Consider the following 22,580-nt stretch of genomic DNA (forward strand, 5'->3'; position numbering starts at 1 on the left):
TACAGAAAATGGTCCACAAAAAGCTTGTGCCAACGCCAGAATAAATTTGTGAGTCTTTTAAGGTGCCACAAGACTCTCTGTTATGATTCTCAAAGTTGAAGGTGCTACCACTGCTGTTTATGAATGCTTTTGGGACTTGGGAGTCCCAAAGGGCCAAGGTCATCTGGGATTTTCATGAGGGACCGAATGAGCTGACATTCAGTGAAGAGAATTGCCAACAGGTTAGAGTTAGGTCAAGGTTTAGTCCGATTTTCCGTATCAGCTGAGCTTCCAGTTCTGCCAAAAAAAAACCAATATACCTGAATATAGCGTAATTATTATTACTATATTAAGTTTGTGTACTGCCATTCATCCAAAGATCACAGGGCGGTTCACAATAGGTTCATAATAGGCCATGGGGAGCAATGTAATCGCCAAATAGGGTACAAATTCTGACTAAACAAAAGATTCTGACAAAGCTGTTTGACAGTGGCCTGGGCTACCTTGGAAGGTAGTAGCCTCTTCTTCATTGGAGGTTTTTAAATAGTGGTTGAATGGCCATCTGTCAGAGATTCTTTAGCTGTCATTTCTGCAGGGGGTTGAACTAGATGACCATTGGGGTTCCTTCCAACTCTAAAATTCTGATTCTTAGTGTCGTTATCGCCACAAAAAATCTGCACATGCAGCTCGTTGCATAGTCTTTTGACCGATCGTGACCCAAGTGTTGTTTCTCAATTGATAACACTATACTTTCTTTGACCCCGGGAGTAAAATGATACTGTGTTTTTAAAACATTGTATTTTATAATGCCTGATTTACTACGGGGCTGATCAAAAACAAGGCACTGTTGCCCAGTAAGAGGAATATTTTATTTATGCATCCATTCTACACCATTTACAAGACTCGAGATGGATTAGTGTCAGAACAGCATGTGTTAAACACCTGTTGAAAACAGAATATATGTGTTTTTTTAATGGAGCAATGTGACTTGTCCAGTTTGCTGTCAGTGCAAAGGCAGTTATCACAACATCTAATCTATCCTTCATTTCTTTGAATATATATAAATACACCTAATTCTGTTTCCTGGAAGAAGAAAAACACCAGCAGTTTCTCAGTAAGCTTTGTGCATTTATTCACACAATAGCTGAGAAAGGATCTTTTGGGCTTGGAACCTACTGACATCAGTTTTGACAGCCCACTGAGATATGTTAAAATAAGCTGCTGCCTGTGCTAACTTTGCTTTTCAGGGAGCCCTTTGTCACCACAGATCTCTAGTTACTGGAGGTCTGAATTAAGGTGGGAAACGGGGTTTATTTGGAGGAAGTACCAGGAGCAAATGACTAGATGATGTCAGGATTCTGCTTATTCAGGGACAATAATCTACCTGTTTGTTTAAAGTGATGGTTCTCCATTGTAGGAACCTGTGACGTATAGGACTCTTTTGCTTCCCACACTTATCGAGATGAATTTTCCAAATGTGTTCTGTGGCCGTTTTGTCGCTTGAGGCATTGTGTGTAGATGAATGGCTGTTATTTGTTATTTCTCTAATTTGTATCCTTCAGAGGTTCACTCCTTCAACTGTAACAACATTGCCCCAGCCAAGCAGTATTATCTTAAGGTGGGAGGTAGGATGGGATGTGATTCAACAAATTGTTTCAATTCATCAAAACTCCAGAATTGTACAATAAATCTAAAATGGCCTCATGGGCCAGTTTGGACAGCAGGCTTATTCCCTTCCCTCACAGAATGTGTGCTAGTCCGAGGTGAATGCATTGGAGATGACAGAGCCTCTGCTCTGAACTTTCTTGGCCTCTGATGGGCTCCTTGGGTGACCTCTACACGAGGACCCTCAAATAAATCCTTATTATTGCTGCTGTTATTGTTGATAATTTATGAATAACTTTTAACGTGTGCACCAAGATTATTTATGAACATCACAAAAAGAAGCTAAAAATGGTTTTTGAAAATAGAAAAAAATAATAATTGAACACGAAATACAAAGTCAACATGGATGGCAGAGAGGCCTTTTCACCCAGCTGGAAAAACCTGTTGGAACAAAAATGTCTTCATTCCTTTCTGGAAAGTACAGACAGTGGCACTTGTGTAATGCTATTTCACACCACAGGGGCAGCCACGTTGAAAGCCCTGCTCTGAGTTAATGTGGGATGTGTTTCTCATATTTTTGGAACTTGCAGGACCAGCTCTCCCAAAGACTGGGTGTTTAAAGGATAAGGTGGTCTCTCAAGCAGTCTGGGCCTGAGCTGTATAAGGGCTTAGATATCAGTACCAGAACCCTAAACTCGGCCTGGTAGGTGATTGACAGCCCATGCAAATTCTGCAAACAAGGTGTTATATGCTGGTGGTAGTTTGCCCCCACAGGCAGTGTAGCCATCACCTTCTGCATTAGCTGCAGCCTCTGAACCAAGGGTAGCCCCACATAAAACACATTGCAGTAATTCAACAGTTGCATGGGCAGCTGTAGTGAAGCTATCCCAGTCCAGGAGCAACCATAAAAGGCACTCCTAGCCACTAAGGACATCTGTACGTTCAGCAGCAAAGCTGGATGTAGGACCAACTCGAAACAATGTACCTGATCTTTCAGGGAGTGGAACCCCATAAAGGACAGACAAGTTACTGATTTATTGGACCTGGGAACCTCTCACTCACAGAGCCTCCATCTTGCCAGGATTCAGACATGGTATATTACAGCTCATCTAGCCAACCGCTACACCCATACACTGGTCCAGGGCCTTCTCCAGATCATGTAATATTTGCCAATTACTCGTTCTTGCATTATTTTTACTCCAAACCCAAACAGGAAATCTGCCCTCCCTGATTCATACTAGGTTACAGGCAAATCTACGATTCTTAATTCACATTGATGATTTGTAACTTCAGAACTGGGAAAGTGATAAATTATTACTTCGAGTTAATGCAGAGTGAGAAAGGGGCACAATCTCATTTATCTTTTCATCTATATTCCACTCCTCTTTGGTTAGTCTCACTCTTTCTGGACTTGGGTGGCTTCTAAAAGTGTCACTAAAATAACAATGGCATCAATGCATCCTATCATATAAGGCTAGGCAACTGTAGCAGACAACCAAAAACTGGGTGACTAAGCAGCCCAAAAAATGCATATTGCTGCAGATCCGATGAAATAAGTTACAGACCAAATATGGTCATAGGTTCCTCACTGCTTCTTTAAGACAAGGACCAAGAAAGTAACTTTGACATTATAGTAAAAACTGCGTATTACAAACTGCATGTTAATAATAGGTCTCTGGCCTAAATACAGCTTTCTCAAAAGATAGTCTTTCTGAAGCAGCAAACAGCATTTAATGGAAAAATGAGGTGACTTCAAAATTGTTTTGTGATATGATGGAACCTCAACAGTGGTTTTCTTGCAAACAAATAACAGATAAAACATTGATTGCTTGGACAGAGATCTGTATATAGATTGTTTACAATGATATCTATTCTCTCACAGGGGACCACTCATTAAGATTAAATTTAGAATCCCACTCAAATCAATTAACATTTTCAACATTTAAATGGTGTGCATGAATAGAGCCCCAAAATACATACATTAAACGATGGAAATATGGTTGGAATTCTGTACTGGGAGGTTTGTAGAGCTCAAAAGCCAATGTGTTTGTACTTAAACGTAAGTAAACCAACCCTGACCCAGCCCTCTGGCTGGTAGCAGAAAGCTGTTTTCAGCCATTTAAAGAGGTATCTTACAGGAGCAGAATCCCAAGATAAAATGGTAGTAGAGACCACACAGCCCTGGAGAGAAGTAGAACCATGTTTATGCTGATGATAAATAGTCTTGTATGGCGAACTCCACTGACACTTAGATACTTTTAATCAGCCATTGAAAATGGGGGTTAAAAATGGAAATCCTATTATCTAGGAAACTGCATATTACAAAGGGGGAGTTCATAATCTAGTTCAATGGTGGTAAGTGGCAGAGGCCATTAGCATGACAATGAATGGACTTTTGGTGAGACAGCTCTATAATTCACCAGCTATTTAACACAGGCCAGGGGGTTCATTTCTTTAGAGGAAATGCATTATGCAGGACACCTTTGTGAACATCTCCCTGTGATAAAAAGATGCTATAATGAGGATAATTATGAAGAGTTGGGTATAGAGCACTGCACTGCAGTAAAAATTCATAAAGCAAGGAAGTCCAGTGCAAAAGGTATGGCACACAGTATGGAGACAGAGAGAGCCTCGAGGACATAGTCAGGAGCAGCTCCTGAAATGTTTTCACATGTCCTAGAAGCAGGAAAACTCTAGGCTCTTCAAAGCTGTTTCCAAGCTGCTCTTGGAACACATTGGTGCACTGTTTTTAATGAGCATTGCTGATTCACTCTGTGCCTAGAATATGAAGTGGTGGGGAATAAGTCCATTATATAGGAGAAAGCCCGAAGTTTGACACAGTTCCACTTTAAGGTGGTAACTAAGCTACGGATTTGCTGGAGATAAAAAGCTACCCTCTCTCAATAGGTATACAATTTAGAAGGAAATATTTCATTGTTCTGATGCATTAGCCCTGTACTGCCAGTGTCATCATATCACTGCCACACCTCTGTTTCATGACATTAGCTGCGGTGATGTCCCAATGTAGCAACAAACGTTATGCATCAAATCTTGAACTTGGGTGGAATCTACACACATAAAAAATGTTCTGAAAATGCTTTTTTAAAAAGCATTTTAAAAATACATTGAATTTTCCATAAGGCTCACCATCTATTGTCACATTGTATACAGTCATACCTCGGGTTGAAGTAGCTTTTTAATGAATATTTTCGGGTTGTGCTCCACGGCGACCCAGAAGTAACAGAATGCATTACTTCTGGGTTTCGCTGCTCGTGCATGTGCAGATGCTGAAAATGAGGTCATGTGCATGCGCAGAAGCAGCGAAACACGACCTGTGCACACATGCAGTCGCGTCTTACGTTTACTTCAGGATGCGAACAGGGCTCCGGAACGGATCCTGTTTGTATCCAGAGGTACCACTGTATTGCACTTAGAACACACTTAAAACCTTTTATTTGCAGCTGTATAACTGAGTCCTTGATCTTGTCTTGGTCTGTTAAAAAGGGACTTATTTGTAACAATTTACTATCCTTTAATAATACAAAGAAAAGAACATTGATGGTAGAGAGGTGTATTTCCCAGCCACTCTGTTAGAGGTGAGAAATCATGTTTAGAATCCAATTTGTCTCCATGAGCTTATCTGTAAATTCCTTAAAGATTCTACAGTGGCACCAGAGAGACTGTAGGTTAACAGGGGTAGCTACCCAACTATACAATACAGAGAACAGACCTCCTAAAATCAATAGACTACAATAACTCAAATAAGTAGTGGGTCTACTCTGAGCATGTTGAGCACTGCATAAAGCAACAGCACATGGAACCTATCAATAAGATTCAGTAGATCAGCTAGCCCTAGAAAAGTTCTAAATGAGGGAAGAGACTATAGCTTATGCCATGCAAAATGCCTGGTAGCTGAAATTCTGGCTGTCTTTGTAATGCTTGAGAAATGCTTCTGGTCACGGGAGTCTAGGCCTATAATTTAAAATGCAATCAGAGGCAGGATCTCATAAGGATTCCTCCATTAGTTTCTCAAACTATTTAATACCGCTTCTCTCAGACAAACTAACCTACAGTAATAATAATGCTAATTCATTAAAACAGAAAAGTAAATTTCATAGCACATCTAAAGAAGATAAAACATGTACAAACTGGTTAATCAGAAGACTCAAAGCAGAATGGGTTTGGGATGATATTGTAAGTCAAGCATGGGGAAACTCAGTCAGGGGGCAAGCCAAATGCAGCTCTCTATTGGGCTCTTTGCACTCTGCCTAGGCTACACCCCTTCTCTGCAGGCCACACCCCCCACACTGGCTCTGCTTTGCATCTGAATGCTTTTGCCTGGCTGGAATGACCTCTTGAACTCTGATGATTGCTCTTGCTTCTCTAGATGCAAGATAGAGATGGGTGCTTTAGCTTACTGTGCAGTGCTAAAGCTGGCATTGGTCGCCTCACACACTTTTGCATCTGGCTCCACACACCAGTGGCATCTGACCCTTGGAAGGCTACCTAGAAAAGGAATATGGACCTCAAGCTGAAAAAAATGCTCTAAGTCATAAGGGGACTGAAGCTTCTCTCTGTTGACCCTTGCTTCCTCCCAGAGCTCCGAGGTTCTATTTCCTAGCCTATACATACACACAGCTAACTCCCCATGAAATTAAATTCAAAATCCCACTTTTTTTTAAACACTCCAACTGAGTTTCACAAATATTTAAAATGTGAATTGTAATGATTTCCAAGTCATCTGAATGGTAAAATTTAGATATTCTGGTTAGAGGTCAAAATCTGTAAAACAGGAATTTGATAACAGCTATATATATATATTGCATAAGTACAAACTCATTTTATTAACTAATTTTTTTTGAAAAAATCAAATCATTTGGACAGCATTGGATGGACTGTTTGCTTGGAATACTTTTTTTCACAGAAGATATAGTCCAGACTATAACCTTGTTCATTCCAGATTATGTTTTGCTGCCACCAATGAACAAAGTTCCCACTTCAGCACTCAGATCTTCTGAGATAACCTCTTCCTCTAAGAAGTCTTCTTCCAGCTTCTTCCACCATGGCCACCGTGTATATTTCAACATGGTGCTGTGGGATTGTTTGGCTTTGGCTACCACAGGAACTGATCTACTCATAAAGATATTCAGATCTTTCGTAGTGGATTCGGTTAGACTTGGAGCACCTGTGACAAAAGGAGCAAAAGAATCACAATTACTTTTTTTCTTAAAATACAAGGTTGATCATCTTGGGGCTATATTTCTTCCATTTTCCATTATTTTGAGTCTTCATGGGCCAGTACCAGTGGGTTTTCCCCTTTCATTTTTGTAACCTAATTCTTCTATTTATAATTCAGTGAACCCATCTTCTGGGCACTACAATTAAAAACCAAATCTCAAACATGCTGGGAAAGTACATGCCACATATAGCTCACAATGGCAAAGGGAAATAAAAGAAGAACCCCAGCATACTGAACTTCATTTTGTTTTGTTTTTTGATAAAGTAAGAGGGTTACTGCCCACACAGCAAGCAGAAGATTTCTGTAAAGTTTCCCAAAACACCTTTACACAAATACTCTCAGCATTAACATCTTAAAGGGGAACAAGACCAAAATTGCCATGGAATCAACAGGCTACATGGCTCATGAGTCACACAACCAAAGATTATCTCTGGATGAGTGCTGTGGTGTCTACTATTAGCATGAATCAGTCCCGACACTCACTTTCATCAACATTTACCACAATATGGGAAGAAAATCAGAGCCAGGCTAAAATAATGGTGATGATGAGGTAGACACATACTCATTAGCTGGTCCACATCCGTGTGGACTTGGGCTAGCAATGCCTCCCTATGCTGCTCTGCTTTGCGATCCTGGCTTCTTTTCAACAAATACTGGGCCAGCTTTTCCTGAGCTTGATGATGAAGTTCCCTGCTCATTTCTTGTGACATTTCAGAAGCCTGGAGAAAAATGATAGTGCCTGTCACTGTTAGCGGTTATACGCTTCAAACCTTTGTGGATGTCTACAGCACAATATTTGCATTTCTTGGGTACTTGTAAATCTAATAACTGTGCTTCTTCCTGTGTTTCCCCCCTGAAGCCATCGATCTATCACTGAATAAATTTAGTTTCCTAATTAGGATTCAGGAAGAAGCAAATTCCTATTATTATATTAATGGGGGAAAGGGAGGGGGGGAAGCACCAAGCAACACCCAATACCTTGTTTCACAGACCAAATAAAGAGGGACCAGTATATTGCTGATATATTCAGAGTTTACGTTAGGTAAACAGCATGGAACTCTAGGTAAAGGCTGTGTACTGACATTAACTTTTCAAGATTTGGCAAGTGATATTGTAGAGCCATCATTACCTCTACTACCCATCAATTTCTCTCTCTACAGTCAGGGTCTCTTGTCAAAGTAGTTTCGTAGACTTAAAAAAAATGGTTTGTGGGGGAAAGCTAACAGCAAAACTGGTACTGCTGCAACAGGTATGCACACAGGTCTCATATGCACCTCCTGGCTGCAGTTGCTTGCAGCAGCAGCAGCAGCAGCACCATTGACCAGCAACATATGAAAGCAATAGAAGCAGAATACTAAAAAAAATAAATCTGTAAACATATTGGCAGTCCTTGTGAAACAATAAAAAGCCCAGCTGCATTCCTGTTGACAATTATCTTCCTCAGGGCCCCCCAATTAAGGTTCTCCTATGAAGGTAATATTTCTCTGATCAGGAACACCTACTTTTTAAAGCTTTCCTTAAACACTTTAATATTAGTACCATAAAGGATGTGTGCATATATGTATGAGCACCCATGCAACCATTTGATAAGTGAAAAATGTTCTGTCATTTATGGAAATGAAACAGACTCACTAGTTCATGAGTTTGTGTGGAATTAAAAAAGCAGTTGCAGTTAGGATAGGAGGCAACAGATTTCCCCCTCCCCACTGAGTTATTTCAGTTATCTAACTGCCAATGCTGTATTGTGGCTCCTGTCAAAGTAGTGATTAGGGGCAAAACATTCCTGTTGTTCTATGGATGTGGTTTTCAAACTGTGATCCTAGGTTACCCAGGTTCCTTGGAAGTTACAGGGTCCTTCAGTGAGGAGACAAAGATGTGGCACTGATGCTTCCCTAAAAGGCAGCTTTACCTGTCTTCACCATTACCAATCTTCTGTCATGCACAGCTCCAATGAGAGCTTTGCGCATTGTCAAGGCTAAACTAATGTCATGTGTGACCATGCCATGTGTAAACTGAAAGTGTGCCTAGACTCCCCGGCAACATGCAAGGTTCCCCAGCATGTCTGTAAGCATTCCTTGGCCAACAAACGAATGTGAAAAGGTGCCCTAGCCAAAGGAGGAATGGTGATGTACCGGGTGCAGTTTGATATAGTCATTCACTTTTTGTTGCAATGATAGCCTCTGTTCATCAGAGAGGTGCTTGGGCTGTTTCAAGAGAGAATAAGCTTTCCTTTTCCTTTGCTTTTCCAAGAACTTGAGCACCTGTGGAAACAAAAGTATTCAAGTAACACAATATATTTATACAGTCAGAATTTTTACAGCAGGATAGTTTCTTGATGGTTAGCTTGGGAATCCATACACACACACATGATAATTCATGAACAAATAGTATCTTGTATTCCATTTAAACTAAAACTTTATTATAATATTCTTGTTTTATACAATAAAAAAACAATAAAACAAGAGTGACTCTAAATTCAGGGCTCTGTCAACATGGAAATGAATACAAACCTTTAAGCTCAGATCTGTTACTTGAGTATCTAGTCCAGCACCCTCCTTTCTGCTGAGTTACGATGAAAGCCAGACCATTGAGAAATATGCGTGTTTCTCCATTTGATTTTTTTTCTTCAGGCAGCTACAATTCGGCAAAGCTCAATTTAGCTGGAGAATGTGGTTCTGCAAGCGCAGCTTCAAATAAGAACTTGGTCTCCACAATGTCATCAAATTAAAGAATAATTTTATAAATTGGTAGGAAGGATTGGCCAGGGGGCGGTGGGGGGGGGTGATGAAGCCAGAAATGGTTTTCTAGGGTAATATTCAGCACTATGGTCTCAAGTCTTCAGCAGCTTCTTGTAACAGGTTTTTAAAAGGGTTGTTCAGATTTTTGCAAATTTTTGCTATTCTGAAGACCAATGCTCCAGCTTAATTTTGAGAGTAGATGCTTATAGTAGACTATACTGGAAGCTTTGAATTAAAACATGAATGTTAACTTTTTGGGTAAATTTTATGTCATGGCAGCACTTGGTTGCATACTCACCGCTCTCTGAATGAGGACAGCTGCTTTATACTGCTTAAGAGACTTCTTTTGATGATGAAAATTTCTCCTTTCCCTAAATGCTCTCCAGTATCTTTGGATAGTTATGGCTGACTTCTCCTCCATTTCATGCATATGCTTATCTACCTGACCTAGGAGATAAAGGAGGCAAATTTCTGAATATGTTTGGGTTTCATGGGAGACTCAAGACAAGCCAGCTGGTTTCAAAAAAAATTCAGCTCAAATAGCAGAAGCAGACCTTTTTCTAAACCAACATCCAGATATGTTTGAGGACGTTTTGGTAAGGATGGAGATTTGTGGTCCAGCTGCTACACAGATGAGACCCAGTACCAAAGTCCAAGAGGAAATTATTCACATAGAGATCCTCTGGGGAAATTAAACTATTCACATTCAATGAGCAGCTCAGATCCAAGCATAGAATTGCATTCCTGACAAGGGGCCGCAATAGTCAATACTGAAAGAAATAGATAGAAGAAATTGCACAGGGAAACGAAGTGGATAGCTATCCTGCCCCAGGCTTTGATATTAAGGATGTTCCAGTACAGTTGCTACCTTCCAAAATGAAGGAAACAGAGAATGAGTGGGGGAGAAAGCACATAAACCTAAGGCAAAGAAATGATTCACACATTTACTGAATGCGAATCGAATTACATTCATTTCTCCCATCAACTTGTTCTAAGTATACATTATCACTATCTCCCTATAAGTCCTAAAGGGACCCAAGGGAAAGATGCTGATACCCTTGAAAAAATACCTGGCCATTTAAGGAAATGGCATCTTGTGCCTCAAATACTAAGTCTTAGGAAACAGAGTATGAATAGAAGTTTTCAACTAACAAGAAAGAATATGGGAAATTTGTTTCTGCATGGAAAACGCCCTTCATGCTACTATAATAACCATACCTGGATGAACTATTTCCAGTAGCGTAAGCTGTCGTTCATGGAACAGCCTCATGGCTCTCTGTCTCCGAAGCTGCAATTGTTGGCGGAGGTCCTCCTCTTCTTTCTGCTTTTTTAAACCTTGCAACTCCTGTTTTCTTTTAGCTCTACAGCAACAAAGTTTTAGAAATTACAGGGGGCAGAGTGTTCTACATTTAAACAGGTGTGCATTTATCCTGCAGATGGGAACATGTACCCCAATAGTCTGAAGATGCACATGTAGTGGTATGCACAAACATACTTTAAATCATGGCCTGGATGCTTAGTAGTGAAGCCTGAAATTCTGATTGGAACCAAAGATTGCGCCGAAATCTGGAAACCCATTACATGCGAAGTCTGCCCTCTACTGGATTTTCCAAACATGTGCCTGTTAAGATACCTTTTTAAAATGCATTTTATTATAGAGCAAACCCCTCTATACTTCTGCAATCAATTAGCTAATGTAGCACCAAGAAATTTGCATGCTGCTTAATATATTCTCACAACAACGTTTCTGGCCAACACAATATTATGAGAGGGAAAGAATGTAAGTATTAGGGAACTTCAAAAACCTAATCTCTAGCACAGGTAGAGAAGTTACACAGATCAGCAAGCATGTTATTGGAGAAACTGCAAAAAGGGACGAGGGTCACAGTGACTTGTAGAGGCCACATGCAGGCACTGGGTGAGACCAGAAGAGAAAGCTGCCCCATGATCTGCCTTTGCAATCACCTCACCACTACTTTCTTTTTTCTTCTATAAGGGAAGAAAAGGGAAAGGAATGGGAGAACAGACAAGGGAGTGGGAGGAAGAAGGGCTCCATCACATAACTATCTGTTTGCATCCACAGGTTTGTAATAAACCAAAGGTCTTGCTTTACCTGAAATTTCTCTGCAAGATTGTTACTGCTTTTGGAAGCTGCTTTAATCTTTTTCGAGTTTGAAATCCTCTCCATGCTGCTTGGATTAAGCAAGCTGCTTGATGTAGCCTCTGAAATAAACAAGTCAGAGCAGTGCTTTTTATCTAAGAAAAAACAGGTGCCGGTACTCACCCTGGAGTTGTTACAGTAAGTACGACACTTTTTAACAACAACAAAAAGAAGGTGGTACTGTGTACCCTTGAGTGTTCCCTGAAAAAAAGCACTAGGTCAGAGGATTATGCTCATTTCCCCATCGAGCACAGTGACAATATTAATACGACTTTAATGCTTTGCATCTCCCCCTTGCCCCATGTCAATTTAAACTATTCCTCGGTGGTGAGGTGGACAATGTCATACTATTATTTGCCAGAACAATTCCTGTGTGAATTCAAACTGATCTGCCTCTTTCCAGGTAATACAATACCTCAACTTTACATGATCCAAATGAAAACAAGAATTCATTTTTTAACAACCATTAGAAATGTTCTGAATATGAAAGCATTATCAGCCTGCCCAACAGAACAATCCATGCAATCATCTCAAGACAACATACAATTTAAACAGCTAACAACTGCTTTAAAAACCACAAAACCACAGTTCAAGTCCTTTGAGAAAGGTTTGATGCCCTCCTCAACCACCAGTGTCCATTTTGCATTCTCAGAGTTGTCAAGTGACAACCTGAAAATCCCCCTGCACCTTAATATTCACGGATTAATTGGGAAAAGATCCATTTGCTTAGCTTTAGCTTATGTGCCAGCTGCACCTTTTCCTGGGCCATGCTGATCAGGCAAGTGTCACTCATGCCCTGCTCACATCGAGACTGCACTGCTGCAGAGGTTGTGGGGAAGAGTGTTTAGACACTGACAGGAACATAATTCAGCAGCCCAAGTGGTTTCTAGTGCTTGCTTTTCAGAACTTATTACACCAGCTCTTGTCCATTTGCACTGGCTTCAAATTCATTTGAGAGCACAATTCAAAATGTTGCCTATTACCTCTAAAGAGCTAAACAGCTTAGGACCAGATTATCTGGCGTAATGCTTCCTCCCATATGAAGTTACCTGTGTTCAACATGTGAGGCTGTATTTCATCTTCTCCCACCTTCAGTAGTGCATTACCAGCTTCTGAGGTGGGGAAGACAGAGTGGACCTTCTCAGTGCTGGCACCTGGACTCATTTCTGATAGATGTCTGTTGGCTCCCTTTCTCCCAAGTTTAACAATGGTAGCAAAGACTCTTATTCCACTGTGCTTTTAATCATACCTACTTATATGGTGATGTGTCTTTAAAATGACTGCTTATGCCCTTTCATGCACTGTTTTAATGATTTAATTGACAATGTATTTTTGTATTTGAAAGCTGCAATAAAAGAGGGGGTGTATGATATTTATAAACTCTTAGAGGTGTTTCTGTGTTAATTGAGCTATTGTACCTATAACATCTGGGCTGTGGGTAAAACCTCAGTGCCTAGGACTTGCCGATCGTATGGTCGGCGGTTCGAATCCCCGCGGCGGGGTGAGCTCCTGTCTTTTGTTCCCAGCTTCTGCCCACCTAGCAGTTCGAAAGCACCCCTAAGTGCAAGTAGATAAATAGGTACTGCTTTATAGCGGGAAGGTAAACGGTGTTTCCGTGTGCTGCGCTGGTGCTGGCTCGCCAGAGCAGGTTCGTCACGCTGGCCACGTGACCCGGAAGTGTCTCCGGACAGTGCTGGCCCCCAGCCTCTTAAGTGAGATGGGCGCACAGCCCTAGAGTCGGACACGACTGGCCCGTACGGGCAGGGGTACCTTTACCTTTACCTATAACATCTAGTGAATAGATGTTGGTTGGAGTCACTGAAATATACAGTAATATAGTGATGAAACTTTAAATACAAGCTACTTCCACCACATACAGAACTCAGTAAGATTTCCACCACACCTGTGTTTTGACAGCCTTGTAATTTTCTGAGCGCAGCAAGTCCAAAAGCTGATTGAGGTTCCTGTCAAATCCTTTGCCACTCCACTGCTTGCTTAGAAGGCTTTGTAGTCCTTAATCAGTGAGACACATCAAGATAAATATGCTGCTTTATAAGAAGCACAGTTAGTTTGCTTATCCTGCAGACACTGGAAAATTATAGCTGTACATGCCAAAGCAGACAGTAGCATGAATTTTTCTCACAAAAAAATGAATGGTGAAAAGAATGAACGAAGTGTTGATACAACTAAAGGTGCTTACACCTGTAAAGTGAGGGGAAAGCCAGATTTCCCTCCAGCTGGAAAACAAGCTAACCATGGGCCTTTTGGTGTATGAACTAGTATAATGCACACTGCCAAATGCATTTGTCCCAATGGGATAGAGTATTTTCAAATCTACACATAAAACATGTACAGACATGCCCTAAAATGCAATATTGAAATGGTTGCAATAGTGCTACAACTTTCTAGGCCATATATTTTGAAGAAAAATCATGGCAAAATACTCAATGCAATTAATACCATGCAGGAAAAGACCAATTTCATATATAATGACAGCTCAAATATGCTGTCCTGGTTTAATATAGAACCTACCAAGACAATTGTATTGACTGAACAAACTTGGCATTGGTAATCGGTGGTGGAATGGCAGCTTTTGGCATTCACTTTTGGAAAATTTGGAGGGAGTGCACTATGTTTACCAAGAAGTAGTTGCTCTCAGATGTCACAAGAAGCACCTGGAATTAATCTATACATGCTGTAATTTTACGGAGCCCAGGTACCAGCTCAACAGAATGGCAATGCAGAATAAAAACTTATTTTGTTGCTTGTCAGTTTTATGGGCTTGCTTGGCTAATCAATTTCAGGTTGGCTTAACTTTATAGAAGACACTGACAGTGTTTACATGTAACATTAAACCAGTTTAGCAGAGGGATGGGGAGCCTGAGGCCCTCCAGACATTGTGTGGTTCCAACACTCATCCCGTTTAGCCAGCATGATCAACAGTCAAAAATGATGGGCACTGTGGCCATCCAGATGATGTTAGACTCCAGCTTCCCCACTGTTGGTTTAGCATTATATATCTGAGTATAGAGGAGTCCACATGAAGCATTAGACTCAAGCACTAGACCATCCCCCTAAACGGCTGGGAGGAGGAATAAATGATGATTAAGTTTCGCTTTAGCCAATTCCTGGCTTGTCCTTATGTGCAAACCAGGAATCCTGGTGTTAAATAAACTCTAGTCAATGTAAAAGAAGCCGACTTAAAACCACGAGTTACAAAGCAGGCTTGTTAACAACTTAAGTGTTTATTTTAAACCTGGACTCCTGGTTTTTGTGTTAATGACAAGCCATTAAGTGAAACCAAGTTCTGTTTTATTCTTCTAGCCTTACAGAAGGTGGGAGGGGAAGACTAGTTGAACTCAAGCCTTTACTCGGCCTTGCGGAGGCTCATGCTTATAATGTTACATCATACAATGTATGGCTTAGCATTACTGTAGCTATTGCCTTTCCTGTGCAGTAAAAGTAGTGAACATCAGATGCAGTTATTTTGTACCAAGGTTTGTACCAAGCATAGAGTTGGATCCACATTATGTTACTTGAACCTAGGTCCCATTCAATTCTGGATCCAATCAATAGGATTTATGCTAATCTGAGAGCAAGTCCCACTGACATGTATGGAACTTTAAGTTTTCACATTCAATACCTTTTAGAATTGATACACAAGTTCTAGGCTGTACAAAGTATACCTTTGCTTTTGGAATTATAGTGGGCCTTGACCCTGAAGGGCTAATCAGTGCCAGCGTTACTACAAAATTCTTCCCAAGTCTGAGAAACAGAGTAACAAACCTTTGTAGCGGGTAGCGAATGTTGTCACAAGTTGGGCATCAGACTGTGCAATCAAGAGTAACAGCTTTATAGCTGCATTTCCTATGACAGGATTGATGGAAGACGAAAGCTTGTAAACAAGCTCATCTAAAATGCAGTGCAGGGACTTTTCAGCAACTTGAAGTAACACAGCACTGACATAACAAGAGAAAAGATGGAATGATACTGGAGTCTATTCAATGGTGCCAGAGGGGAGGGGAAGGTAAGCAGATTACAGTAGCTAGCAAGTATTGCACTAAACCCTTTAGTAACTTTAAAATACAACTGTAGTGCTGCTTAAAGGTTGTAAAAGGGATTTCTCTTAATAGTATTGAAAAGTAATCAAAATGGATCACACAGAAGAAGTTTTGCTTGGGTTGACTATGGTTGTACTGGCTTTCATTATATTGAGATTATAAGCTACTACAGTGGAACCTTGGTTCTCGAACGGCTTAGTTGATGAACAAATCGGCTCCCGAATGCTGAAAACCTGACGTGTTACAGTTTTTGAACGTTTTTCAGAAGGCAAACGTCTGACGTGGCTTCCGCTTGAGTGCAGGAAACTCCTGCAGCCAATCAGAAGCTGTGCCTTGGTTTTCAAATGTTTCAGGAGTTGGACGGACTTCTGGAATGGATTAAGTTTGACAACCAAGATACCACTGCTTATTCAAGTGTTCTAAATTGCTCAGAATGGACCACTCAGAGAGGTTCTCTATACAAGAAAGGCAGGATACAATATTTAATAAATAAATGCACACAATAAAATTAATAAACACAAGCTGAACTGATAGATGGTCCTCCAGAGAGAAGAGGATATGGCTGTTGGTTAGACATTATTAAAAGTCGCCTGCCTCTTGAGGTAATGCATTATAAAACATTCCTTCTAAATTTGGAATCGTAACCATTTGGTGCAGACAGAAAGGACTCAAGGTGTATGAATCTATATGGTATCTCTACTTAAGTCAAAAAACGATACTGTTATAGCAGGAGGTCATGCAACATGTGCAGCAGTTAATGGAATGGAAGAGTTTGTCACTTATCACTAACATATTACAAAAACACCCAGTAGGGGGCCTTGGCACACACCTGCATTCAGCACAGCAATGTCACCTGCTAGCTAGAGGGAATAATAGATTGACTGCCTTGAATGGGAAAGAAATGGGAAACTCCCATAATAAAAGCATAATCCTGAAGATGATGTGAGAACACTCTACCATCAAAGGGTAATTAATGCACAATAAACTGCTCAAAAAGGCCTTTGCTTTCAGAATCCTGGATGCTACCTATGAACGATCATGGAAGTTCTACGGATGATATTTATGTAGTTATCTTGAACTAAAACAGCCACTAGGAAACCACGTGTCATTGTTCTGGAGCTTTTACTGTGCCTTTAACTCTCTCCTCCTGGCAGTATCTCTTGCTCATGTAAATAAATTCAGAGAAGTGATTAGCACTGTATGATAAACTTTAAGATATATTAAGGGAAATGTTTAAATTAAGGTATATCAGTTACCTATTGACTCTTAAAATATTCTGCAACACAGACATCATTATGGTTGAAGTTTCAACATCGTCCGTCATCAGCAGTTGCTGGAAGTGTCTATTCTGAAGCACTAGGGTGAAAAACAGGAAGAAAACTCAAGCCATGAAGCAATATCCATGAATTTGTAGTTTTACCAAGGAAAAACACAACGGTTATCTACAAGCAGATCACAAAAGGGGGAAATATTTCACCAGAAACCGCTATGCAGCTATAGTAATGATCTTTCAGATCTTTCTTCCCTTACCATTTGCTGTTAGCTGAATGAATCCGCCACACAGCCAGCAGATGGCATCAGTGACTGTTCTGAAACAGTGTAAAAATTCATTCCTCTCTTCATCCTTCACAAAAAAGCAAGAAATTAAGATTATAATTCCTGAAACATTACTTTGAAAGCAACTTATTCTGAAGTTATATACCGTATTTTGCACTCTATAAGATGCACCAGACCATAAGACGCACCTAGTTTTTGGAGGAGGAAAACAAGAAAAAAAATATTCTGAATCCCAGAAGCCAGAACAGCAAGATCCCTCTTGCTGTTCTGGCTTCTGGGATAGCTGCGCAGCCTGCATTCGCTCCATAATACGCACACACATTTCCCCTTACTTTTTAGGAGGGGAAAAGTGAGTCTTATAGAGCAAAAATACGGTACTTGCTGAGCAGGATAGTTAATTCTGAAACTCCCTCCATCCAAACTTCATCAGTCTGAGGTCTGGGAACTCCTTTGCCAATCACCATTGGTGGACAGATGCACTTTTAAAAACTTAAAACACTTTTTCTACTGGAAAACCAGCTGGTTCCATGGGTCAGTAATGCTACTACTGTAATCTGATTCATCAAATCCACCAACCTTTTTTGGAATACTGTGAATTAAAACTTTCAACATTTAGTTCAACTTTTGTTGAAATGCTGCTTTAAGAAGAAAGCATCTACACCACAATATTTGTCCTGGAGGCATGTCATAATTTTGCTTGCATTTTTTTCATGTTCAATAAACTATTAGTGATTTAACTTTTACTGGAGTTGATCCAAAATTTCAGTATCCCTTGCTGTCAACCATGGCATCAAACAATATCATAATAGGCCAAAGCTTCCTGCTGTAATATAGTTGTTCTGAGTCCTGATTCCACAGAAGATATGCCCTTGGTATTTGGTATGCAAGGCGCCTGGAGTTGGGGGGCAGGGCAAGGGAAGACTGCCTGAATAAATCAACTATTCAGCATGTTAACATGTCAAGAAGTTACAAAACAGTTCCACTACACAACCTTAAGCCGTTCAGCCTGAATACCTTGATCGCTCGGATGAATCGTGCTTGCAGGCGCCTCCCCAAGAAGAGGAGATTGTCTGCTACAGAAGGAAGTAGCTTATTGTAAAACTCTTCTGGTTCTTCTTTTACCTCAAGGCCCACACAACACTGGCTGAGAAAATAAACACACATACATTTTAGCAGTTTGCAGGTAATGCTGTAATACACCCAGGCTAATACACAGTCACACAATGATTTCAAGAAGGGTGGGCTAGAGACAATTCAGGAATAAAAGCTGTGTAACCATGGATGAGTTTACCTTAGTATCTCTGCTATTTGGGCAGCAGTGGTCCAGCCTCCAAGCACTCTTGTATAATCTTGCTTAAGGACTAATGTGCAGTATTGAACCAGATCGTAGTAGTACAAGTCTTGTTTAATTTTTTTTAATTCTTTGCTGCCAGGCGGTGCACTATTTAAAATATCTAGGGAAGAAAAATAAACCTAAACAGATGGACCAGGAGCTTGGGTGACAAAATGATACTTTCTCAATTACAGCATGTGACACTCAAGTACCCTTCTACTCTGAAAGGGAGTATAATATCAAGAAAGATTAAGTGAGCATGAGACAATGTGGAGCCCCAACTACCATCTTGTCATTACTGCAACACTGATACAGAGGCAATTGCCAGCTAGGAAATCTATAGAACAAACAAACCAGACGATTCATGCGTAGAACGCTTACAGAATACATTATAGATGGATAGAAAAAGATGGGCAAATAAGTCAGTGGGATGGTGCAAAGGAGAATTAAGAAACGGTGGAGATGCAAGTATGATGAAAAATAAGGTGGCTTATAGAAGACTTCCTTGTTTTGCACCAGTAGAATTACTAGACTCTGGCCACAAAGACTTCCTTTACTAGAAAGTAGCCCTCTAGCAACTGACAGTTCCTCTAGCTATAATGCTGCTGCAGTTCATCAGCAGCCTCAAATCAATAATTATATTTGGAAAGACTTGCAGAAAATATAAAATATGCACATATAGACTTTGTAGAATAGTGAATCTCAACAGTTCAGATAGAGTTTAACGAGTAGTGAAAAACAATTTCATTTATAGTATAAGAATCTCAACACTTGAAACTATTTCATTACAGGTCTGAAAGAACTCAACCCATTTACCTTTTAACTTCAGCAGCAGCACAGGGACATCCTGATCAGGGCTTTCAGTAGCCTGGGAAGCCAGGGACAATATTCTGGAATCCACTGATAATGGCTTCATTTCATCCAAGCCAACTATATTTTAAAATGAAAGAAAGAAGAAAAGAGACAAAACATTTGACTTTAGCTATGGAAGAGAGCACTGATGTTTTATAGGAAGTGAACAGATAAATAAAAAACAGTTCAACAAAACAGATGCATCTAATAAAGATGATGTATGATAAAATCCACACTGGGCAACCATAGGAGGATGTGTTCCAAAGACAAACCAATTTTAATAGCAGATTCATAGAATATGCCTCTTCTACTCTAAACGACATCACGTGTTTTTCCACAGCTAAGCTAGAAAACATAGTTTAATAATTGACATCTTAGCCCAAAGCCCCAGGCCCACTCCCTGGCACTGCCAGTTAGTTGATTTCAAATAAATCTGTGTGAAACACTTTTGCCTGATACCCTGCAGAGCTGTTGCCAATAACAGTAAACAGACCTGGCCTAGATGGATCATTGGTCTGACTGTAGGAGCCAGTTCCTCATACCTTTATTAAGCCATCATATGGAGCTGTTATTAGTAGGTGACTGCGGTGCTTGTCAAAACTGGGACAAACTGGAAGGTGGCAAACTACTCACTTTACAAATACCAGCTTGGTTGGTCCCATTGACTGATTCCTAATGGGCTATAGCTGGAAATTATTAAACAGAAGAAAGCAAACTAAAAGCCCACAAAGTAATAATTTTAAAAAAGGCCTCTTCATGATTTTATGGCTATCCAGAGTTGGTAGAGGGGAGAATCATAGCTTGGGAAACAATTGGGGATAAATATTTGTGAGCAGAGAAAATATCTAGGACACTTGAAAAATATCTGCTACTCTGGCCATAGATGACTGAAGTGAGACTTTTCATTTAACAACTACTAGCTGGTTGAGTATTCTTTATGAAAATTTGTTTGCAGTGAAGTAACACTGTTGAACACCAAAGTATCAGAATGAAATGTAGTATACATTGCCCAGGGGACAACTCTGTTTCTTCTTTCAGTACCAGCTTAACTCCCACACCTGTTTCAAAGGGAAAAGAAAATGAAAAATGCAACACAATGTGCTGAGGCACTGGAATGGCAACTGGCATGCATTTTCAATACACACTAAACTATCTATTTATTTATTACATTTATATACCACCTTTTTCTTCCAGTGAGCTCAAGGTGCTGTACATGGTTCTCCTTCGCCCCATTTCATCTTTACAACAGTCCTGTGAGGTAGGTTAGGCTAAGGAGGAGTGATTGGCCCAAGTTCACCCACTGGGCTTCATTTCTCAGTGGGGATTTGAATCCTTGTCTCCCAGGTCATACTCCAGCACTCAAACCATTATGCCACACTGGTTCTAGTCTAGTTTTACTACAAACCCCAATTTGATGTCACCCCCCTCCACATTTGTGCATTTCCCTCCTCAATGATCAAGAGTATAGCGATAGTTCCCAAGCCCACATGCTAGGGAACAGTGCTGTACAGAAGAGCAAGATCTGTACACATAGGCTTCTCCTATGATATGGAACTCTGTGCAATGAGGAATCCACATCACAAGGGAACTTATTTGACACATAGAGCACTCTCCCTTCTATGCATGAGCAGCAGTGGAGTGAGAACAGGTGCAGGCACAGTCCCATTGCACATGACCATAAATCACATGAATGAACACACAAACAGGACACAAGTGTCAAGGGAAACAAAACACTGCGATACAGAAAGACTGATGGATCATACTGAAAACTGATGCACACATTCACGGCTTGCTGCTGTTTCAAGTACTGTACAAAGTTCAGCTCAGCCTCCGCCCCACATTTCCAAAAGGGAAGAATGGGCAAATGTAGGAAGCTGCTTTATGCAGTCAGATCCTTAGCTCAGCATCAGACTGCATTTAGCTCAGCATTGTATACTGATGACAAAAACCCTTCAGGGTTGTTGGTTTTTTTAAAATGAGTCAGGATTGAACCTGAAAATTTATGCATGTAAATACAACTTAAGAAGAAGCTGCTGGATAAAACCAATGGCCCATCTGTTCCTAAAGTGGCTAACCAGATTTATTTATTTAAGATAAATAATGCATCCTTCTGAGGGGACTTACAAAGGATAATTTCATATGCATAGTAGGTACATTATGCTTCCAAATGATCTACAGAATCGGAATTGTAGAGCTAGAAGGGACCAAAGGGTCAGCTAGTCCAACCCCTTGCAACACAGGAGCTGCCCCCTTCAGATCAAGTAAACCAATAGAAATAATTAACTGACCAATCAGATCAGTACTGCCCCCCCAAATACTGGCTACACCCATGTTCCTCACCAACTATAATTCAGACATACCACCTCAGAGTGGACAGCTGTCATGACCAGCAGCCACTGAGCGCCTTATCCTCTATGCATTTGTCTAATTCCCTTTTGTAGCTTGTCCGAGTTGGCAATTATCACTATGTGACGCGGTAGTGGATGCCATAGTTCAACTACCGGCCTTGTGAAGATGCATCACCCTGGATGATTCACATGGCAGAAGAGAAGTCAGTGTGCATGTTCAGGGCACCGTCCCGAGTCCCAAGCACAAACCTGAGGTTTGATCCTCCAAAAACCTTTCACGGGGTTGTTAAGAAGGCCTCTCAAACACGGCGCCCTTTACCAGATTGACAGTGAACAGCCTCACTCTCCGCCCATTACCCTCAAACCTCACGCCCCCGCGGACCCCCCCCCCCGACCACTACCAGCCCCCTCATCCAAGCGCCTCCTTCCACAACCGGAAGGACTAATGCGGTTCTCTTACTCACACGGCCAGTTTCACGGCTGAGGTCACGAGGGTTCCTGCCCAATAGGAACGCGAACCTGGGCGCGAGGAAGCGGCAACTGTCCCGCCGGCACGCGCTTCTCCAACCGTCCCTCCGCCCTTATTTGCATATGTTCCCTCCCTAACGCCTCGCTCGAACTCCAGGAGGCTCGGCAACAGGCGGGCAGCGTCCCCTCACCCCACTGTCACTACTGACGGACGTTTACAGTGGGCGTGACTAAGGTGC

At 40.9% G+C, this 22,580-nt stretch overlaps 1 protein-coding gene across 3 annotated transcripts; it reads right to left on the minus strand.

Annotated features, from left to right (window-relative positions):
* Window positions 1–6,394: 6,394 nt before the first annotated feature.
* On the minus strand, window positions 6,395–22,562 carry IQCB1 (IQ motif containing B1). Of its 3 annotated transcripts, none has more exons than XM_081925133.1 (14): window positions 22,338–22,562; window positions 19,490–19,603; window positions 18,632–18,794; window positions 18,355–18,484; window positions 17,314–17,407; window positions 17,040–17,139; window positions 15,509–15,681; window positions 13,626–13,735; window positions 11,675–11,784; window positions 10,780–10,922; window positions 9,860–10,008; window positions 8,956–9,084; window positions 7,386–7,542; window positions 6,395–6,769 (listed from the first exon to the last, which is right to left on the minus strand). In XM_081925133.1, the coding sequence occupies exons 2-14, from the start codon at window positions 19,587–19,589 to the stop codon at window positions 6,546–6,548; spliced, it is 1,782 nt and encodes a 593-aa protein (XP_081781259.1). In that variant the 5' UTR covers window positions 19,590–19,603; window positions 22,338–22,562; the 3' UTR covers window positions 6,395–6,545. The 3 variants fall into 3 exon arrangements, with proteins under 3 accessions (XP_081781259.1, XP_081781260.1, XP_081781258.1); XM_081925134.1 differs by lacking the exon at window positions 22,338–22,562 and adding an exon at window positions 22,123–22,254; XM_081925132.1 differs by lacking the exon at window positions 22,338–22,562 and adding an exon at window positions 20,707–21,748.
* Window positions 22,563–22,580: the final 18 nt, after the last annotated feature.

This window comes from Podarcis melisellensis, assembly GCF_964234715.1.
Source record: "Podarcis melisellensis genome assembly, chromosome: 1".
NCBI classification, from domain to species: Eukaryota; Metazoa; Chordata; class Lepidosauria; order Squamata; family Lacertidae; genus Podarcis; species Podarcis melisellensis.